This window comes from Astyanax mexicanus, chromosome 19, assembly GCF_023375975.1.
Source record: "Astyanax mexicanus isolate ESR-SI-001 chromosome 19, AstMex3_surface, whole genome shotgun sequence".
NCBI classification, from domain to species: domain Eukaryota; kingdom Metazoa; phylum Chordata; class Actinopteri; order Characiformes; family Acestrorhamphidae; genus Astyanax; species Astyanax mexicanus.
In genome coordinates this window covers 31,034,797-31,055,412 of record NC_064426.1, presented here as the reverse complement: position 1 = coordinate 31,055,412, position 20,616 = coordinate 31,034,797, and the positions used below count along the sequence as shown (strand labels likewise).

At 37.7% G+C, this 20,616-nt stretch overlaps 1 protein-coding gene across 3 annotated transcripts in view; it reads left to right on the top strand.

The window, feature by feature from the left end:
- Window positions 1-20,616, top strand: part of gas7a (growth arrest-specific 7a) — a 125,407-nt gene that overhangs the window by 86,924 nt on the left and 17,867 nt on the right. For all 3 annotated transcript variants that reach the window (XM_049467746.1, XM_049467748.1, XM_049467747.1), the window contains 5 exons: window positions 1,107-1,196; window positions 5,123-5,238; window positions 12,417-12,491; window positions 13,939-14,017; window positions 15,669-15,800. In XM_049467746.1, the coding sequence (XP_049323703.1) occupies window positions 1,107-1,196; window positions 5,123-5,238; window positions 12,417-12,491; window positions 13,939-14,017; window positions 15,669-15,800 (492 nt within the window). The remainder of the gene's footprint in view (window positions 1-1,106; window positions 1,197-5,122; window positions 5,239-12,416; window positions 12,492-13,938; window positions 14,018-15,668; window positions 15,801-20,616) is intronic.

Genomic DNA, 20,616 nt, shown 5'->3' with positions numbered 1-20,616 from the left:
CGCTGAAAATGTAAAGGTGAAACATGCTTTGGCATACTCAGTCTCAGCCCCTCCACACGAATCCAGATATTTTTAAGGCACTTTTCCCTGCTGTCCACATGAAAACTGTGTTTTAGGTCAATTTTCGAAAACTCGTTCAAAGAGGAAGATTTTGGAAAACTTTACATGTGTACAGGGTAAATGGAGGCTAATGAAAACACTGACATCACACAGTGAGTTTGCTTCTGTCTGTTTTTGTTCACACTAGCTTAGCTTGTTCAGAATGAGCCTGAAACATGGACAGAGCCTTTATGCTTTCTGTTGTCTTTATAAAATTATTGTCATTATAAAAAATCCACAGTAAAATTCATTCCTCTTCAGGATTTTAGCATTAGCATCTGATATTTTTTTAAACAATGAGCCCTGAGTATTAGGCTTAAAATGTCATTTGACTATATTAAGTCTATATTGAATAATATAATACATTCTTATTTTATGTAATGTTACGTTCTCTTGTATTTTCTATCAAGTCTAATTTAAGATTTGCTTTTCTGTTTTTTTTTTTTTTTTTTTTTTTTTTTTTTTTTTTTTCGGAGCGTTTGCAATCCGAATTAGATGCTGGTTAAAAATCTAAATTAAGTCTTGCTTTTGTTTTTTGTTTTTTATTTCCCATGCAACTCATTATTTGTTTTTTTGGTTATATATTTAAAAACAGAAAAAATAAATAATGAATAAAAATACATTTATTTTTAATTTTCTTATTTTCTTTCTTTGCTTAATTGAATATCAAAAGAATGAATGATGCATGGATTGACAGGGCAACATGTTCACCATATTTTTTAGACCATTGTAGTACATTTTGTAGCAGTAATATTACCTAAATTGACCAGTCTTAGCATTAATTGTCCTGTCTTGATTGTGATTGTCCTGCAGTGGCTCCTGGGTAATGCAGATTATACACTGACTTGCCATTGTACATTGTAAAGTCACTGGCCAAGAACTAGTATTATGTCCCATGATTCCATGGAAGCTAAAGAATGCTGCAATGACCTGTATTGTATGCAAATTGAGTATCCTGTATTACATTTTTTACTCATTGTGTTTTTTTTCTTCTCCTCTTTCTACAGATTAACTTCGTCACGTTCCCTCTGCCCCAGGCCACGCCTGAGCAGCAGCTCCTCAAACCCAATGAGTGGAGCTACTGCGACTATTTCTGGGTGAGTGATGGGGGTGGGGGGAGGAGTGGGGTTTGGTGTGACAGAAAGATAATGTGGAAAAAGGGAAAAATAATATATGTAAGGTGAAAGGGTCAGGGAGAAGATGCTTCATCCATCTTTCTTAGCTTTGTCCATTACTGCCAGTACGCCCATGAATTACACATTACATAGAATAGAAAACATTTCCACTATAATTTAGAGTTTTAACATCTTTTAAAATAAAATAAAAAATGGAAATCAAATTTTATCATTTGTAAATGTAAGTGTAAATGTATTATTATACTGTATATTACATAGAAAAAAACTAGGACTGCCCCTAAAAGTAATCAGTTCTTTTCTAACTGACTTATTAGTCAGAGACCCATCAGTTAAGACTAAGACATGCCTTGCCCCCACACCATTAAAATAGCATCGAATTTTAGGAATAAATCTACACTGATAGGCGTGGTGGTCTGGAAGTGAGGTGTGTTTGGGTAAATTTCTGGCATGTTACTGTATATTTTGGTTGTGAAAAACACAGGTGCGCAACTGGCTGATTAAAACCATGCCAACAGTCAATGAACAGAGTCCATTCGAGTCCATTCGAACTAAGTCCATTCTTAGTTATGTATCATAACTAAGTTTTGGGAGTGATCCACGCCCTCACTCCTCCCACTTCCTTCCCTATTTTAACCGAACCTCGCACCCACCTCCTCCCCATCTTCCTCCTTCTTTAATTTTATTCTCTTCTCATGTTTCTCTTCATGAAAGGGGGACTTTGGCTTCACGCTTTACAGCGAAGCTGCCCCGAACTCCATCCCAAATACTCTGAGTTCGCTTCCTCTCTTTTCTTTTTCTCTGCCCAGTCAAGGGCGTGGGTCAATACTAGCAAACTGTAGGTGTGCCCAGCGTGCGTACACCCCTGCTTGTTAAATACATATATACAATATATATACACATGAACGCACTGCAGAGCACAAACCCGACTTTTAACTTAACAATAAACAGAATAAAGAATAAAATAACATTGCTGTTCCCTTAAATGAGCTGCTGGTGTATCTTCAAAGTGTGAACACTCAGGTCAGTATCCTCTGCTGAAACACACAAAAGCGCCACACTGTTAAGATACGAAAGTGCCAAAGTCAGAGCTCACCTGGTTCTTAAAGGGAATGGCAAGCGACACACTGATATATTTTTTTTTTACGTTACACCCGAAACAGAGAATTAGTACATGCCTTGTGCACGTTTTGGGTTGCACAATCGATACCAAAGACACACCGACTGTAACGAAACGCAGGCAGGTAGCAGTTGTAAAAGCGGGTAACACCAAAATTATTAAATAAATAACAAATAAACAAACAAGGAACTGAAGAAAATAAACTAAACAGGACAAGGAAATAAACTAGATATAAACAAGGATAAACAAGGGCACTAACTGTGAAAATGAGAAGCAAACGTGGGAATTTACAAACAACAGGGGAAGGTGCAAAGATCGACGAATAAACACAGACATAAGGGGACTATATATACACACAGGAAGCACACACCTGGGGAAACGGGTTACGAGGGGTGGAGCTACAAATTACACACACGTGATGGAAAATCACTGGGGAAACACACTGGGAAACGGAGAAACAGGGGAACAGAGCGTCACGCCCTAAATAAAGCTGTTCGATCTGCAACTGAACAGTGCGGGATAGATCGCTAAAATAGGGGCCTAAGATTCATAGCAACTTTTATATTTAAAAGCTGCTGTCAATTTATTTTATTTCATATTTCTTTGTCCTGTGATCACATTTCTGTAAGCTGCTTTGTGACATCAGTTGTAAAATGTGCTATACGAATAAATTTGATTTGATTCGATTTGATTTGATTTAATTTGACCTAGCATACCAGACCCACAGAGAAAGCATACCCGGGTTCGGAATATTCCTTTTTGTTACACAGATTTCATGGTTTGATTTGATTGATATTTTAAGTTCTAAGCCCAAGAAAATGCAATACAATGATCAGATTCAGTGGTTCAGTGTCAGAAAAAACTCTTAAAAAAACTAATGCACTTAGATCAGCTTTATTAGGAAAGAACTTTATTTAAACATCACTACTATGAAAATAAACTCAATCCATTTGTACAAATACAATAATAACATTACACAGCAGACAGTAAAGCACATGCTGTTTTTTTACACATCTTGAGATTAATGACAGCAGATGCTGAGGCTTCTTATTCAAGATTCCTCTTTCCGCTTTTGTGTTTATTTCTACTCTAAACTTGATGCTTTTACTCTAAACAGCCTGTCAGGCTGTTGTGTTGTTAAGAATTCAGCTGTGGAAGCTGAAGCTCCTGCAGTCAGGTGTACGGTGAGGATATGAAGGTGTGTGAGGATGTGAAGGTGTGTGTAGCCGCTATGCTGACAGGACGATGGCGTTTTGGGGTCTGACGAGCGATGCTCCTCTCAAGCCGTGTGTGTGAAGACGATGTGACGCCTTTTCCGTGTGTGATGAAGCACGTCATTGGCTGTCACGCTGGCAGTTGCACGAATACACAAACACACACACACACACACATACACACACACTTGAACAGCCGCTCACAGACAAAGGTGTATATATGCAGAGTAATAGAGGTGGACAGCCATCATTATAGCATTTTTATGCCCTGTATATTTTTATATGCATCTGGACAGAACATACAGCTCTGGAAAAAAATAAGATACCGCTTAAAAATGATGAGTTTCTTTGATTTTAAGAGAAAGATGGATGATCACAAGCCATTAAACCAAGCTAAACTCCTTGAATTTTTGCATCAGGAGTAAAGGAATAAAGTTATCCAAAAGCAGTGTGTAAGACTGGGGGAGGAGAACATGCCAAGATGCATGAAAACCGTGATTAAAAACCAGGGTTATTCCACCAAATATTGATTTCTGAACTCTTGATGAAACTTTATGTATAAGAACTTGTTTTCTTTGCATTATTTGAGGTCTGAAAGCTCTGCATCTTTTTAGTTATTTCAGCCATTTTTTTCTGCAAATAAATGCTTTTATTTGGAATTTGGGAGAAATGTTGTCCGTAGTTTCTAGAATAAAACGTTAATTTTAATTTTTATTCAAACATATACCTATAAATAGCAAAATCTGAGAAATTGATTAAGAAACTGAAGTGGTCTTTTCACTTTTTTCCAGAGCTGTATATATATAGTCCTTCCTTTTTCTGAAAAGTTGCCAGATTTGGAGATACAATGTTTTTGTGTGACATTGCTGATTTATGCCTGTAAAGAGAGGTTGAGAAATGGTCACATAAACCCACACTAACATAAAAAGGTAAACTTTAAACAAGTAAAATAAATAAAATGCCAGTAGAATATTGAATATTACACTTGTGTGACATAGTTAAAGATTATTTATTTTTTATTTAAGTGAAAGAATACTTTCAAATACATCAAAACTGAAGCGTTTGATGACCATAATTATTTAAGATACTTGAAAGGACATAGCAACTTGTTGGGTTCAGTGGCTCATTTGCATATTCCAGCCATTAGTACTGTAATAATGATGAACAAACAAAATATCGTGCAGATCCAACAATCACTCACACACACACACACACACACACACACACACACACACACACACACACACATCGAGTTACTCACTCATATGACGAACCACACTTTCCCTCTTCCACATGAATCACCCACGTCCACACAAACACACACATACAGGCACATGGCCTCACGCCCCCACACAGCCCCCTCTGATTCATGCAAGCACATCCCCACACTCCACACTCACTGACTAGAGAACACCCACACACGCTCTCACACAAACACGCACAAATAAAAAAAAAAGACTCGCATCCCTGCGCTGTTCACAGTGTGGTGCAGGTGTGTGTGTGAGTGTGTGTGTGTGGGTGGATCTGTTGACGGTTTTTCTCTCTGTGCTCTTTAGGCCGATAAGAAGGACCCTCAGGGGACCACCACAGTGTCAGGCTTCGAGGTTCTGCTGCAGAAGCAGCTGAAGGGAAAGGTGACGCAGAAAGAGATGGCTGAGTTCATCAGAGAAAGGTAGGCCAGTCCAGCCCTGTGGGTCCGGTTCTCTCTCAGTGTAAAAACACTTCCATTACCATAAACCTCCACATTACTTACATCACTTTATCACCATTTTATCCTTTTGTTGTCTTTTTTTGACACATTTTAAAGAAAGCAAACCCGTGCAACCTAGCGGGAAAAAAATAGATTAAAGTATACTAAGCATTATTATGCTTTAGTGCACTGAAGTGTTCTTGTAGCCACATTATTATTAATCAGTATATTTAAAGAGTGCGACAATGGAAAAAAAAATGTTGTACTTATTATACTTTAATTGTATAAAAATAGTACAAAAGTCTTACTAATACTGTGCTAAGTGTGTTTAGTGTACTTAACTGTACTCAAATTGAACTATTTTAAATATACTTAAGTAATATTTAAACATTTAAACTTACTACTTCATGTTTGTAACCTCATATTTTAAAAAATGCTTACAGTAAAATTATAATACATTTAACAAATAATACAACTGTATCACTATTATACACCATTAGGAATGTACTGATAAAGAATTGATGTTAAATATATTTACATTAGAGTACAAATATGCTTCAGGTATTATTGAAAGCAAAACCTTTTTTTTTTTTAAATCTATTACCTAATTGCATCTTATATCTCTTTACTGACCTCGATTAATAATAATGCATATCAGACTCGCTCCAGTGGCTGGATCACCTGTCAGGTACCAATATTTTTTAGTGATATTAGTTTATTTATTATTACTTTTATTTTTTTATTTCATTTTAATGTTTTGTATTTTCATTCTTGTTCTTAGGTCTATTATTCATTTAATCACTTATCATTTGTATTATTTTACTTTATTTTACTATTAGCTATTTACTTATTTTATATTTTATACATTTTTTACTTTTTATGTCAAATTTGTTTTTTTTATGGTATTTTAGAATTTTCATTTTTTTCTGTTTTTTTTTTATTCTTTTATTTATTTATTTATTTATTTATTTACTATTTTATTTCTTATTATTTCTAAATTATCATTAAAGTGTTCTATCCCTTTGATAAAAGGCTCGGCAACATTGTAAATGAGGGTCACCCTCAATGTTTTTTTCCCCGAGTGAAAATAAAGGTTGATTGATTGATATGTGTTCCTTTAGTAAATGATACAAATAAAGAACAAATACTAATTACAGTAGAATATCTGTGTTCAAACCTTTGACTGGTACAGTATATATAGTATATATATTAATAAATAACAATGTGTAACAAATTATTTTACTGCAGTAGACATAGGCATACAAATATGATATATTTGATTTTTATTTATTTATTTTTTTATTTTTTTTCAGAATCTTGTTTTTGAGTGCATTACAGACAGAAAACAGCACTATTATATATTTTTTCATCACTGGAACTGTAACGGAGAGGAGGCAGGATGCAAACACAAGTTAGTTTTTTTTCCGTTTAACAAAATAAACAAAGAACAAAGCACTATTAAATAATATAAAGAAAAGATAACTTAAAACAAAACACTATGAACTATGATGATAAACTAAAAGACTGAAACAAGCAAGGAAAAATATACAATAAAGAAAGAAACAAACTACATAAAGCAAACATGGAACACTTAAGACAAAAAACACAGCCGGTCTGTGCCTAAACAAAACAGATTAACAAGATCCGGACAGAGTAACAGGACACAGTCAAACAAAAAGCACGACAGAGAACGAAGTAGCACATGGGGTATTTAAACACAGGCACAGACTAGGGACACCTGTGGAGGTAATGAGGGGGCGGAGTAACAAATGAGACACAAGGTGATAACACTAATGGCTAGGGCAGGGCTAGGGCGGGGCTAGGGTGGAGACTGGACAGTAACAAAACAATGCCATGTGCTCAAAAAAGCACATGGCTGGGAAAACAAGACAGGAAAACACAGGGCAGGAGCACCGAAAACCAAAAGAGGGAAAACACAGGACAGACACAGGCTAATGTGTGACAGGAACATAATTCAGGTCTGAAAGGGTTAATAAAAAACTGTAGTTGTTTTTGCATCATGTTTTATAGAAGAGAGTTTGAGTGATGCAGCAAATTCTCATGGATTTAAAATCGCTAAGATACACCAGTAATGATTAAATTACCCACCTTTCCATGTAAAACTAATCCTGGCCAAATAGGGATTAAGAGTGTAATTTATACTCCTGAACTGAAGTCCTTGCATAATTCCACCTCCTGTCTAACGATCCTGGAGCTGGATTAGTTTTACCAGGAAGACGTTTCTAATGTAATTTGTAAGACGATCCAGTTTATATAGGATGAAGTGTCTGTGTAATTTCCTGTGTAAATTCCCACAGATTGCCTAAGTCAGGGTCTGAGTGTAATGTTACATGATAGATGCCACCCTGAATAACAACACCATGGAACACAGCTACTGTATTGCTGTTAGCGGGTTTCCCTCTTATGTTACTGTGTGTTTAATTTAATGTGAATAGTTTAAATAGGAATACTGTAGTTACTGAGGGAGTTCTGCACAGCCAATTACATATACATTTACAATTTTCTTCACAATTATTACTATTATAGCTTAGCCAGGAGTCCAAACCAAGATCCATTGGTTCTATCTTACACCCTGCACAAGTCACATTGTGATGCGCATTGCTATCTTGCCAACACCCTGCCAACAGTCTATTTTTATGCCTTGTACCTTCATGCACTTTTTAAATACTGTCAGAGTTTACGAACATATCTATGCAGATTAATGTGCTGTTCTGAAAAAATGAGGGTAAATTCAATACAGGTAAATTTCTGGCTTTATTGCTATCTTGTCAGTGGAAAACACAGGTGCTCCACTGACAGATTTGAACCCTCAGAAGTCAACCATCAGAAGTCCATAGCTACAGGTGCCACTGTGAAATAAATTTCAATGTAATTGAAAAAAAGTTACTTTATTTCAGTAATTCAGTTGAAAATGTGAAAATCATCTCATATATTATATAGATGTATTACATACAGAATTATATATTTTAAGCATTTATTTATTGTATTGCTGATTATGTTATTGATTATGGCTTACAGCCAATGAAAACCCAAAAATCAGTATCTCAGAAAATTAGAAAATATTATTTTAGACCAGTTGGTACTTTTGGCAGTGCGGGCAGTGTGCCAAGTCCTGCTGGAAAATGAAATCCGAATCAGTTCTAAGCAGAGAGAAGCATGATTATAGATTATAGATTGGGACTATAGAGTCCCAGTTTCAGTTTAGTAAAATGGGCACTAAAAAAACTTTCTGCTACATTCTGTTGAGATGCCTTTCCAGGTGTTGTGGTAAATCTTGTTTCCTTACCAGAATTTGATTCTCCTTTGTGTGCATTTGCATCACAACACAGAATGAGCTTTACACTCATTTACATTTATTTCTGCTCATAAATAAGGGTTAATATTCAGATACAGTAGATACAGTAGTCTTTTTCAGTCCGATTTTTTTATAATGTGAGATTCAAAGTTTGAACGCTAGGTGTCAGAAACGGGACAAAGAGTCTAAAAGCAGAGAGAGTGCACAGTTGTAGCGCAGAAAAACGGGCCAAAGAGTCTAAAAGGGGAGAGAGTGCGCAGTTGTAGCGCAGAAAAACGGGCCAAAGAGTCTAAAAGCAGAGAGGGTGCGCAGTTGTAGTGCAGAAAAACGAGCCAAAGAGTCTAAAAGCAGAGAGGGTGCGCAGTTGTAGTGTAGAAAAATACGGCAAAGAGTCTAAAAGCGGAGAGGGTGCGCAGTTGTAGCGCAGAAAAACGGGCCAAAGAGTCTAAAAGGGGAGAGATTGCCCAGTTGTAGCACAGAAAAATGGGCCAAAGAGTCTAAAAGCAGAGAGGGTACGCAGTTGTAGTGCAGAAAAACGGGCCAAAGAGTCTAAAAGACAGAGTCTTACAGAGTCTGTGGCCCTTGACTTCAAATATATTTCTATTTCTGGCCCCCAACAAAAAACGTTTAGACACCTCTGATATAGAGTAATCCAGGATACGGACTTACAATCATGACATACAGTATCACCACATCTGTTCAAGCTGCTGCTCACATAACACCATAGACCTCTGGATGGCCTGCAGAGTGCAGTGCTGGAAGCCCAGGATTAGCTAATCTCTCTCTGAGATACAAACTGAACAGACAGAGCCCAGAGTTCTAGCAATGGATTTTGGTCCCATGGTTTTGCCACCAATGGGAGTTGAGTTGGGTTCCAGCCATAGGACATGCCCTTCTTAGACAATAGGCTTGAGCATGCTTCTCTCACAAATCTGTTCTGTTGTGAGACTAAACAAACTTTAGTAAACAGATTAAAAAATCTAATAAAGAGAACTGGATTATAGCTCAGTAATTGTACCTCTCAGTGTATTCTCGGATTTAACAGTCTGAGCATGTGTGAAAACAGACCCTGGTAATGCAGAAACTGAAGGATTCAAATAATCATCATCTTCTAGCTGATGTATGTTCATTTTGTGGCCAGGGATATTTTATTGTATCATGTTACATTTTCTTATAGTATCAACAGTATGTTTTAATAAGCAGTATTTGAATAGCAGGTTTTAAAGAATCTGCCATTGCTGATGCATTTTGTCTATGTGTCAAAATTCTGCAATAAATACTGTGTATCATAAAAACACATCTTTAAATTTTGTTAAAAAAAAAATATATATATATATATTTTTAATTTGTATCAGTACATAATGTACAGTAAACCACAGGCAGTGGCTTCAATACTGTTCACATCGATATCGGGATTATATCGTATTCACTGAAATTGTGATAAATGTCATGATTATAAATTAACGTCATATCGCCTAGCCCTCACATCATGTCCTGTTCTGTGAAACTGTTGACTTGTTGGCAAGCAAAGATTTGATTATTACCTGACTCAGACAAACTCTAAGGCTATGTTCATATTACTAATCACGTTGCTCAAATCCATTTTTTTTGTTGCTCAGATTGGATTTAATAATCTTATTTATTGCTGAACTGCTGCTGATGCAGCATTGCAGAGCAGCATCACAGCGCGCTCGGCGGAAAGCGCAGCGACAGGCGGTTTGCTTTTGCTGTTTTTGCGGCTATAGCTGCACAGCTGCACCGAGAGATAGAGGTTGGTATGAGAGAGAGGCACGTAGCACATGCGTAAAAGCAAAAAGAATGCATAAATTCCGATTTGACTGTTCACAATCATGACGCACGTTCATGGATCGGATACTTATCCGATTTAGAACCACATATGAAAGGGACTCAGATCTGATTTGAAAAAAATTGGCACAGATTTGGCACGTTCACACAGCCATGAAAAAAAATCAGATATGAGTCACTTCAGCCTGGTAATGTGAACGTAGCCTGAGTTTTTTTTTTTTTTTTTTTTTTTTCATTTATCAAGTGTAAAATACTTTGTGCAGGTTTTTCACAGACTTTTGCTAGTATGGTTTAGTGCTGTCGGTGCTAAACAATTTGTGAGTCTGCTGCAGCCGATATTTCAGTCAAATGAAGCAGCCAGTTTGGGTGGCAGTGTTTGAACCCAACTCGCTTGCGTGGTTTTGTTTTTCCGAGCTCTGAGTCTGCTGGGGGATGAGTCAGAGTCCCTCCCGCTAACCTCAGAACAGGGGTTGCCTGTTACGCAACTCTGCCCACTGCACACTCTTATCATATACTCTTATCTGTCGTAATAGGAAATGTGGAACTCCTGTCTGTGCAGGGTTGTTTTTTATACATTCTATTCATGAGGTATGCTGCCCAGCAATAGGACAATAGGAGTAGCAGGATCTAGTTATATATTGTTTAATGCTGTATGTTATACATTGTGTACATTGTTATGACTTTTTTATAAGCTTGTAATAGCTCCCACAATCCTTCAATGGACAATTTTTAAATAAAAGGCCCTTACGATTGTCTACGAGGTGATGACAGAGCAGGCTCGCTCCTACCTGCACTCAGTCCTAAAGGCTTATGTTACCTCTCGGTTGCTGTGCTCCTCAAGTGAACGTCACCTAGCTTTAGACTGCTCTCATACAGAGTTCCCCAATGGTAGAACAAAGTACCTTTAACTCTAAGATCAGGAGCGTCCCTCACTATCTTTAGGAAACTCCTAAAGATCAAGCTCTTCAAAGAGCACCTACTCTCCTAACACCTCTTACTCTAACCCTGTGTTTACACTGGAAAGTGACAATGCGACAGGTGACCATTCATTTCTTATGGCAGGGTGCGATTTGTCGCCGCAACACACGAGAGGCGACAAGAGACAAAGCAGCAGAGCGACAAGCGACACGGAGTTGAAATTTCCTCAACTTTATGCAAATGAATTATGACGCGATGAAGCGACATTCAAACCCGATTGGCTTCTAGCTTTACTTCGGACCTATCAAATAAAAGGCAGTCCGAGGTCCTTAAGCTTCTGCTCTCTGAACTTTTGGTTCCTTTCGCTGTTCATTCTGGTGAGTGGGGTGGACCCACGTTGATCTGTTGGAACGGCTGTGTTTCCAGCGCAGGTAGATCACAGGAACTGCCAAGAGTCTAGCAAGCTCGGAAGTTATAGCTGTAGAATAAAGTGGCCAAGCGATTTCTTTTTTGTGTCTTTTATCTTGTCGGAGGCTTCACCATGATACACACTCGCGTTGAGCTTGACACGCCCACAAGCAACAAACGCGGGGCGATACAAGCGACTCGTCGCTTTCCAGTGTGAACGCAGGGTGACTGACTAACTAACTACTTCTTACAACATTTCCTGCTTCCCCTCCTTTCCTCCTCTATCCCACTATTCCACTTTGGCCTCCTTTAGGCGCTGACAAAAATGTTTTATTGCCTTGAACTTCTATTTCCTTTATTTCTAATGTACATCATTATTTATCAATCACTTTGGATAAAATAATTCGCTAAATGCTATGTAATGTAATATAATGTAATGGATTTTTTTTCTTTCCTTACTGCTAAAAACATCAGTGCAACATTAGTGCACAGCTACTAAAATTTGTTGTATCAACTAGTTGTAGTTGTAGAGTGATTGATTGGAGACTGAAAGTGAATAGACAGGTTGTACAGATTGTTATTAAACTATTCTATTAGCCTCATCTAGTATCTCAGTCACAATCATCTTTATTTGGGAAATCTCTCTGACAGTTGACTGCCAGGTCTGACCTTTTTTCCCCCCTGTGTTCTCTCTCTCTTCTGCCTGCACTAGAATAAAGATTGAAGAAGAGTACGCCAAGAACCTCTCCAAGCTCTCCCAGATCCCACTGGCAGCGCAGGAGGAAGGGTACGTACACCCAGAAAGAGGCATGTGTATCCATCGCCACTACCACGTCTTTTACACGTTTCTGAAGATACAATGCAATTAGTCCTGTGTGTGTACTTTAGACAGTAAATATGCCAAAAAATGGTTCTTTAATGTATTTGTGACCAGTGTGGCTACGGTCTTTCATTCCAACCAAGCTAAAAGCAGAGGTGGAAAGTAACAAATTACATTTACTTACATTAATGTAATTGAGTAAATTTTATGAGTAGTTTGTAATTTTTAAAGTAGTTTTAAAAATAGGTAAATTTACTTTTACTCAAGTTTATTTTGACACAATTAATTTACTTCACTCCACTGAAAAACTCCCCGTTACTGAGTAAAAAATAAAATGCTGTGAAAAAAAAACAATTCTCTGAATTAAAAAAAAATTAATTGGTGCGGAAACACCAGTGTATAGTCACATATATGACCATAACTTTTTAACAGTAAAAGGAAAAAATGGATAATAGAATCCTATGCCACTTATTCTTGAAAATGTTTTATGGAGTGGTCTGAACAAATACAGCCTGAAATAAAAGTGAAATAAAAGTTCATTAAAAACGATTTACTTTATGATTTGTTGTACTTCTTTACATAAAATACTTAAAAGTAACTATGTAACTTTTACTCAAAAAACATTTTAAATTGAGTACTTTTTTACTTTTACTCGAGTAGATTTTTATATGAGTACTTTTACTTGAGTAGAATTTTAGGATTCTATAGTGCACTAACGCCCCCCCCGTCCCCAAAACACATTTTTCTAAAAGCCATAATGACTATAATGTTATATTAAAATGTTAATGTTTATACATTTAGAATGCACTAACTTTTACATGTTTTTTATCTACATATATGCCCATTGAAAATGAATGCATTTTAGTACAATGTAAATACATTAAAGAAGCTTTTTTTTTTTTTTTTTTTTTTTGACATTTTGCTCGAGTTCTTGAGTCTCTGCACGGATTATCTTCAAATTAGGCTACATACGTCTTCTATGTTCTTTCTGGAGTGTTTGGGGGGGGGGGGGCATACATGTGCAGGTGTGATAGATCACAGTGTGAACCAATAGGGTGCCGGAATGGTGTATGGTGAATGTTTATACTTCTCTACATCCAACCACACTCTGATTCACTCTATCCGGATTAAGAAAAAAATTGCTACTGATTAGAATGAAAACCTAAAGCCACATAGGTCCTGTGCCTATACCACTAGACACTGATTCCAACTTTTAGGTGGATTCTTATTTAAAGGACCATTTTCCAAGAACCAAGATGTGGAACGTGAAACAACCAAACAAAAACACATAGTTATTTTTGATACAGTCAGCAGTCGACAACAGCCGTTTGGGGTCTTTATCCTGAAGAGTGCAAATACTAATGTCCATTTGCTTTAATTAAGTGAAGTCTGCTTCTGTTCTGACTTGGTCTAGGACTCTTGGCGAGGCCTGGGCCCAGCTGAAGAAGAGTCTGGCTGATGAAGCAGAGGTCCATCTTAAATTCTCCTCAAAGGTAGCTGCTTACTGATTTTTAAGAAAGCACTAAGTACTTCATTATACAGCGTCAGTCAAAAGTTGCAGGACAGCCTTTTACTGTAAAAAACTAAAAATGGCAGCTTTTCGAGAAGGCCCCCTTACCCATTACTTGCTGGGGTATTCAGATATGCCATTTCTCCTTTGTTTCTTTCCCTTTTGTTCCTGAAATAAAAGGGTGTCTTGCTTTTGACTTTTGATCAAATGGGTTAAAGAGGGGAGGGCAAGGAAAAAAAGGAAAAAAAGAAAGAAGGCAGGAAGGTAGGTAAAGGTAAATAGTAAGAAGAGGAAAGAAGGCAGAAACGAATGATAGGAAGCGAGCAGGAAGGAAGCCAGAAAGCAGGTAGGTTGGAGGGCAAGCAGAAAAGAAAATATAGCTGGAAGGAACAAAGGGGGGAATGAATGAATGAAGAAAGGAAGGAATGAAGGAATGAAGCAAGGAAAGAAGGAAGGACGGAAGGGACAAGGGAAGAAGGAAGGCAGATGGGGAAGAAAGGTAGGCAAGCAATCAGGCAGGAATTTTGAAAGGAAATATGAAAGAAAGCGCAATCAGGAGGTCATGCTGGTAGTAACTGGATTTCTGAACGCCTGTTATTTGGACCACAAATGTATTCTTTTTAATTTGATCATTTAACATTGGTCATTATTAGAGATTATGAGATTTAAGGCTAAATATTTTGGATGCTGCCTGAAATTTACTATCGGCGGTCTTTAGATTGATGGTGCATATCACAGTAAGCTTTATCCCACTATTAAATATTAAATCACTTACTTTGTACAATTGAGGGTTTCTTTTTTGCTTGTAAATATTTGGGCTAAAAGGACAAATATGTACATTTTGATTTATTGCCAAAATAGTCCTTTAATTGAATAAGATGATGAGGATTCTGTTGCGTTGTTATTGGGCTACTAGGTCAAGCCTCTTATTGTGTATAATGTGAGAGATGAGAGTTGGCTGGAAATTGATGACACACAGAGGAGATCTTTTAATAGTAGCTGCTGGAAATGGACTTTTTTTTAACAAAGATTTACTGCAGTTTTTACTCTCTGGAGACTAAAAAAGGGAAAAAATACTCTTTTACACTGTCTTACACTCTGTCAGAGTGCAGTATAATTACTGCTGAGCCAGAACCTCTGTCCTTAGTCCAAACACATCCCCCAAAAAATAAAGCAGAGCCACGCAGCGCGAGACAGCAGCAGCGCACACGCCTCGACTTATTATATCCCTAGCACTGCTGCTGCAGACACTCACATACACACACACACACACACACAGATACACACTCGGACAGAGGCATTATTAGCATACTGTAGTGTGATTCAGTCTCACGCTCAGAGGAAACACATACCGAGAGAGAGAAGTCCTGAGCTACTCAGTACTAAGAAGTGCTGAAAGTAGAGGCCTGGATTGAGCGTGTGCATTTACATGCATGGTGACAGCGCATCCCCCACCATACACACACCCACACACTCAAAAACACATATCCTCTCAATCTGTCAGGTCTGTGGCTGACAGCACTGAGGGGTGGTTGAGTGGGCAGTAGCTGAAAGCTGCCGAGGCGCAGGGCCAGTGAATAGAGTAATGCGTGGAATCCATCTGTCTGCACTGACCGCCCATCTCTGCCCCGCAGCTCCAGAGCGAGGTGGAGAAGCCACTGCTGACGTTCAGGGGCGACAACTTCAAGAAGGACATGAAGAAATACGACCACCACATCGCAGACCTGCGGAAACAGCTGGTCGGGCGCTACTCGGCCGTAGAGAAGGTATGACTCCGGAAGTTAAATTCATGAGGTTCATAGATGTCCATAGATAAAATTGGTGGACCTGTATGATAACTACATTTTGGTCGATATATTATACTATATTTCTTTTTTTTAATGCCATTTTCTCCAAATTTGCACAGCCAGTTACCCTGCCCACTCATTAGGACTCCCTCTATCACTATTACTAGTGATGCCACAACACCAGGAAGGTGTTGCACACGCCTCTTCCGACTGAATCGACATCACCCTAGGAGTGATATAGAGAGCCATCTACTCACCCAGAACGAGCAAGGCCAATCTGTCTTAGGTCTCTGATAGCCGATGGCAAGCTACAGGAACACAATCTTCTACACAGTTGCAGCGCATCACTTTTACCTCACTTCATCTATCTTTCTGTCTGTCTGTCTGTCTGTCTATCTCAGACCTCTAACTATTCTTTTCACTGCTAAAACTGAGACTTAGTCAAACCATGTTAAAGCTGAGCTAAAGGCTAAAGCTGTTTCCATGTGGGTCAGCCAGACGTGACTCTTCCTGTAGCAGTTTTCTCCAGTTTCTCTAAGAGTCTTTTGAAGCTGTAGGAAACAGTACTCACCACTCTCTGGCTTCATCTGTGATTTCTCTAAAGGAAAGACTTTTAACAGTTACAGCGTTATCTGTGTTTCTATGTCTTTTTCTAGTTATTATGATGAGAGTCTGAATGTGCTGTGTGTAATTGTGTAAATGCTGCAGTAGGGAGTTTTCCTTAAAGGCCCTTCTAAATTTGCTACACTGAATTGTGTACCGTTTCCAGTTATTGACTAAACCTGAAGAGATTAAAATGGCAAAAATATATTTATGTATTTGCTGAATGCCCATTAGCAGGGGCAGATGCTCTTCCTGGGGACTAAGTAAGTAAATAAATAAATTTGCTAGTATTTCCCCACGCCCTTGACTGAAAGAGAAGGAAAAGAGAGGGGGAGCGAACTCAGATGGTTGGGCAGGAGTTCGGGGCAGCTTCGCTGGAAAAGCGTGAAGCTGAACCCCCCCCCCCACACAAAGAGATACGGAAAGAGAAGGGGATAATATAAATGAAGGAGGAAGATGAGGAGGAGGTGGTTGCAAGGTTGTTCGACACGCAGGTAGAGAGGAAGTGATGGTTTATATAGGTTGGAGAGTAGGAGGAGTAAGGGCGTGGATCAAACTCCCCAAATTACGTTATTTAACTCCACTAAATACATAACAGGAGTGATTTTTTTAATAAAATATAAAAATTGGAGATGTTATCAAATTAACCTAAATTGATAGATACTTTATTGATCCCAAAGAGAAATTCTGGATATAATCATACATTGGAATTGGTACATAATTCTTTTAAAAAAAGTATTCTACACAATATATATATATATATATATATATATATATATATATATATATATATATATAATTTGTTTTTCTTGCTAAAAATTATTGAGATCATGTCCATATATTTGATAAGAAGCCAATAATTATTGAGTAATTATTGCGACAATGTAGTATTTTTAAAAAGGTAAAACATTTGAGCCAATATATCACTTCTGTTATGTTCAAAATTCCATCACATCCTGTGGAAAGATGCAGATTGCACAGAATCAGATCACTGCATCATAGATGACGATTTGTTCTTTAATTACTTATGTTTTCTTCTGCTGTGGAATCCAGATGGCGGACACATGGCTGTTTGTTATGACAATTTTACTCATATCTGCCATTAAAAAAACATTCTGCTAAAGGAAAAACATTGCTGCACATCATTCTGTTAAATGCTAAATTATCAGTGGTCACAGGACACTGCCCACAAGCTGGTGTTGGCTGGATATTTCTGGATGGTGGATTATTCTCAATTTAGCAGTGAAGCTGAGGTGTTTAAAAACTCCAGCAGCACTGCTGTGTCTGGTCTGCTTATACTAGCACAACACACCTGTGGTGGTCCTGTGGAGTCCTAACCATTGAAGACCAGGAAGAATAATAATTGTAAGCCTATGTAGAACTACAAAGTACCCCTATTTAATAAATAGAGCTAAAGCCTGTATTTATTTAAATAACTTTACATATATATATATACTGTACATTTCCACTGTGTAATTTCTGCCCAGTTAAAATGAGCAACAATTAGCTTAACAGATTGTGCTGAGTGCATCACAGCTACCTAGTCCTACTGTCTCTGTGCCCAGACTCACTCACCCTCAGCAGATGGTTTTGTGAGGTGCTGGGCTGAACTCATCGTGAGTGCCACCTCACATGTTGTAGTCATGTTGTTTTGCAGAGAATCAACATTTTATGCATATTCATGATTTCAGGTTCTTTCACAGAAAATACGATTTTTCTTTCATGAATAAATGTAACATAGTGGAAACTAAACACCTAATCCAGATTTTGCATTCTAGACATTTCCACTTTTTCTGTTTCTCTGCTCCCTGTCTGCTTTTGCTCTCTTTATTATCCCTTCTTTACACAATAAATTTATACTATAGTTAGGATAGGTGTGCCTAGCATAGGTGTACTTTACCATGTACATTTGTCTAATGTTGCTCATCATATCCTCCTGAGACCCAGACTTTTGCTTGGAGTGCAAATATAGAAAATACATTTTGTTTTTGTACAGGAAGCAATATTTGCAAAGAACAATGTCCACATATAAGGGCCATTCATTTATTTTAATGTTTAAAATACTCCTTAGTCCAAAAACAAAATAAATAAAGTAAAAAAAAATGATGATAATTTTAACCTGGCCCATGTTTCTTTTGGACTGTCTGTAGAAACTTTTGACAGGAATTCCCGCCATCTTGTTTTAAATCAATTGAGTGTAAAGTTTAAAAAAATAAGTATCATGGTGCAAAGAAGCAGAAATTAAATGTCCCCAGATGAGGACACATGGTCTCAAGAGGATATAAAGGTTTGTATTCTATAAGAAGAAGAACAGAGTTCTAATTGGTCAGCTTGATTTTAATGCATCCATACAATGCAGAAAATCAGACAGGCATCAAATGATTGTTACTCAAGAGCAGTACGGAAAGTGTTGCATTTCCATGCCCATAACCATGCCTCCACTGCGCTATGGCTAACCTGGTCAAAGTTCAACATGGTTCAATTTTCACCCCACGTCAAGTGGTACCGTGGCAAAAAACGTGTGTAGTGAACTCACAGGACTAAGGGAAAAATTGTTTCATTTGCAGCTCCGCCCCCTCGTTTCCTTTGATCGGGTGTTTCCAGTTTCCTTTCCCGCCTTCTGTCTGTATTTATAACCCAGTGTTTCCTGTTTCCTTTGTCAGTTCTTGGGCGTTTATACATTCATCAGGTTGCATGTTTCTTTGTTTTCTCAGTCTTCTTAGTCTATAGCTTTCTTCATTTTTTTTTGTAGTTTAAGTTTCAGCTCCTGCTGCATTTCCTGACAGTGAGGTTTTCTGGATTTTCGTAGAGCATATCATCGCTGTCCTATGAAAAACACTTATCTCCATTTTTGACGATTTTTAGTTTACTACATAATTTGAACAGACAAACTGTCTCTTACACTGTGCCAAAATATCTAATGGACCAATAGAAACTCATTTACAGTTTTTATATATTCTTGTTTTGTTACTGCAACATCACATGTGTCAACGTTTTCATTTTTAGTTTTGGGAATGTTACTTTAACATTTCCACAATGTTAGTATTTGTCTACCTGTGAACGTTATATGAGAATTTTTTTTATTACATTTTGTTGTAAACCAGTTTTATGTCACACGTTTTTAAACATTTCTAAAAAAGTTATTTCTGAAACATTAGAGACTAATCTATCTATCTATCTATCTATCTATCTATCTATCTATCTATCTATCTATCTATCTATCTATCTATCTATCTATCTATCTGTCTGTCTGTCTGTCTGTCTGTCTGTCTGTCTGTCTGTCTGTCTGTCTATCTGTCTATCTATCTGTCTGTCTGTCTGTCTGTCTGTCTGTCTGTCTGTCTGTCTGTCTATCTATCTATCTATCTATCTATCTATCTATCTATCTATCTATCTATCTATCTACAGTTGTGGTCAAAAGTTTACATACACTTGTAAAAAAACATAATGTTATGGCTGTCTTGAGTTTTCAATAAGTTCTACAACTCTTATTTTTCTGTGATAGAGTGATCGGAACACATACATGTTTGTCACAAAAAACAGTCATAAAATTTGGTTCTTTCATAAATTTATTATGGGTCTGCTGAAAATGTCACCAAATCTGCTGGGTCAAAAATATACATACAGCAACAAAATTTGTCAATTTTGGTGATGTAGCGAGTTGTGTCAATCAAATTAGCTTCATGTCATGGCCTCTTCACTTCTTGTAAGTGATTCTGATTGACTACAGCTGTTGACTTCTCATGAGCCCATTTAAATAGGGCTCATTTGACCCAGTGATTAGACTCAGCTACAAAAGCTACAATGGGAAAGTCAAAGGAACTCAGTGTGGATCTGAAAAAGCGAATTATTGACTTGAACAAGTCAGGGAAGTCACTTGGAGCCATTTCAAAGCAGCTACAGGTCCCAAGAGCAACTGTGCAGACAATTATACGCAAGTATAAAGTGCATGGAACAGTTGTGTCACTGCCACGATCAGGAAGAAAACGCAAGCTATCACATGCTGCCGAGAGGAGATTGGTCAGGATGGTCAAGAGTCAACCAAGAATCACCAAGAAGCAGGTCTGCAAGGATTTGGAAGCTGATGGAACACAGGTGTCAGTCTCCACAGTCAAGCGTGTTTTACATCGCCATGGACTGAGAGGCTGCCGTGCAAGAAAGAAGCCCTTGCTCCAGAAAAGGCACCTTAAGA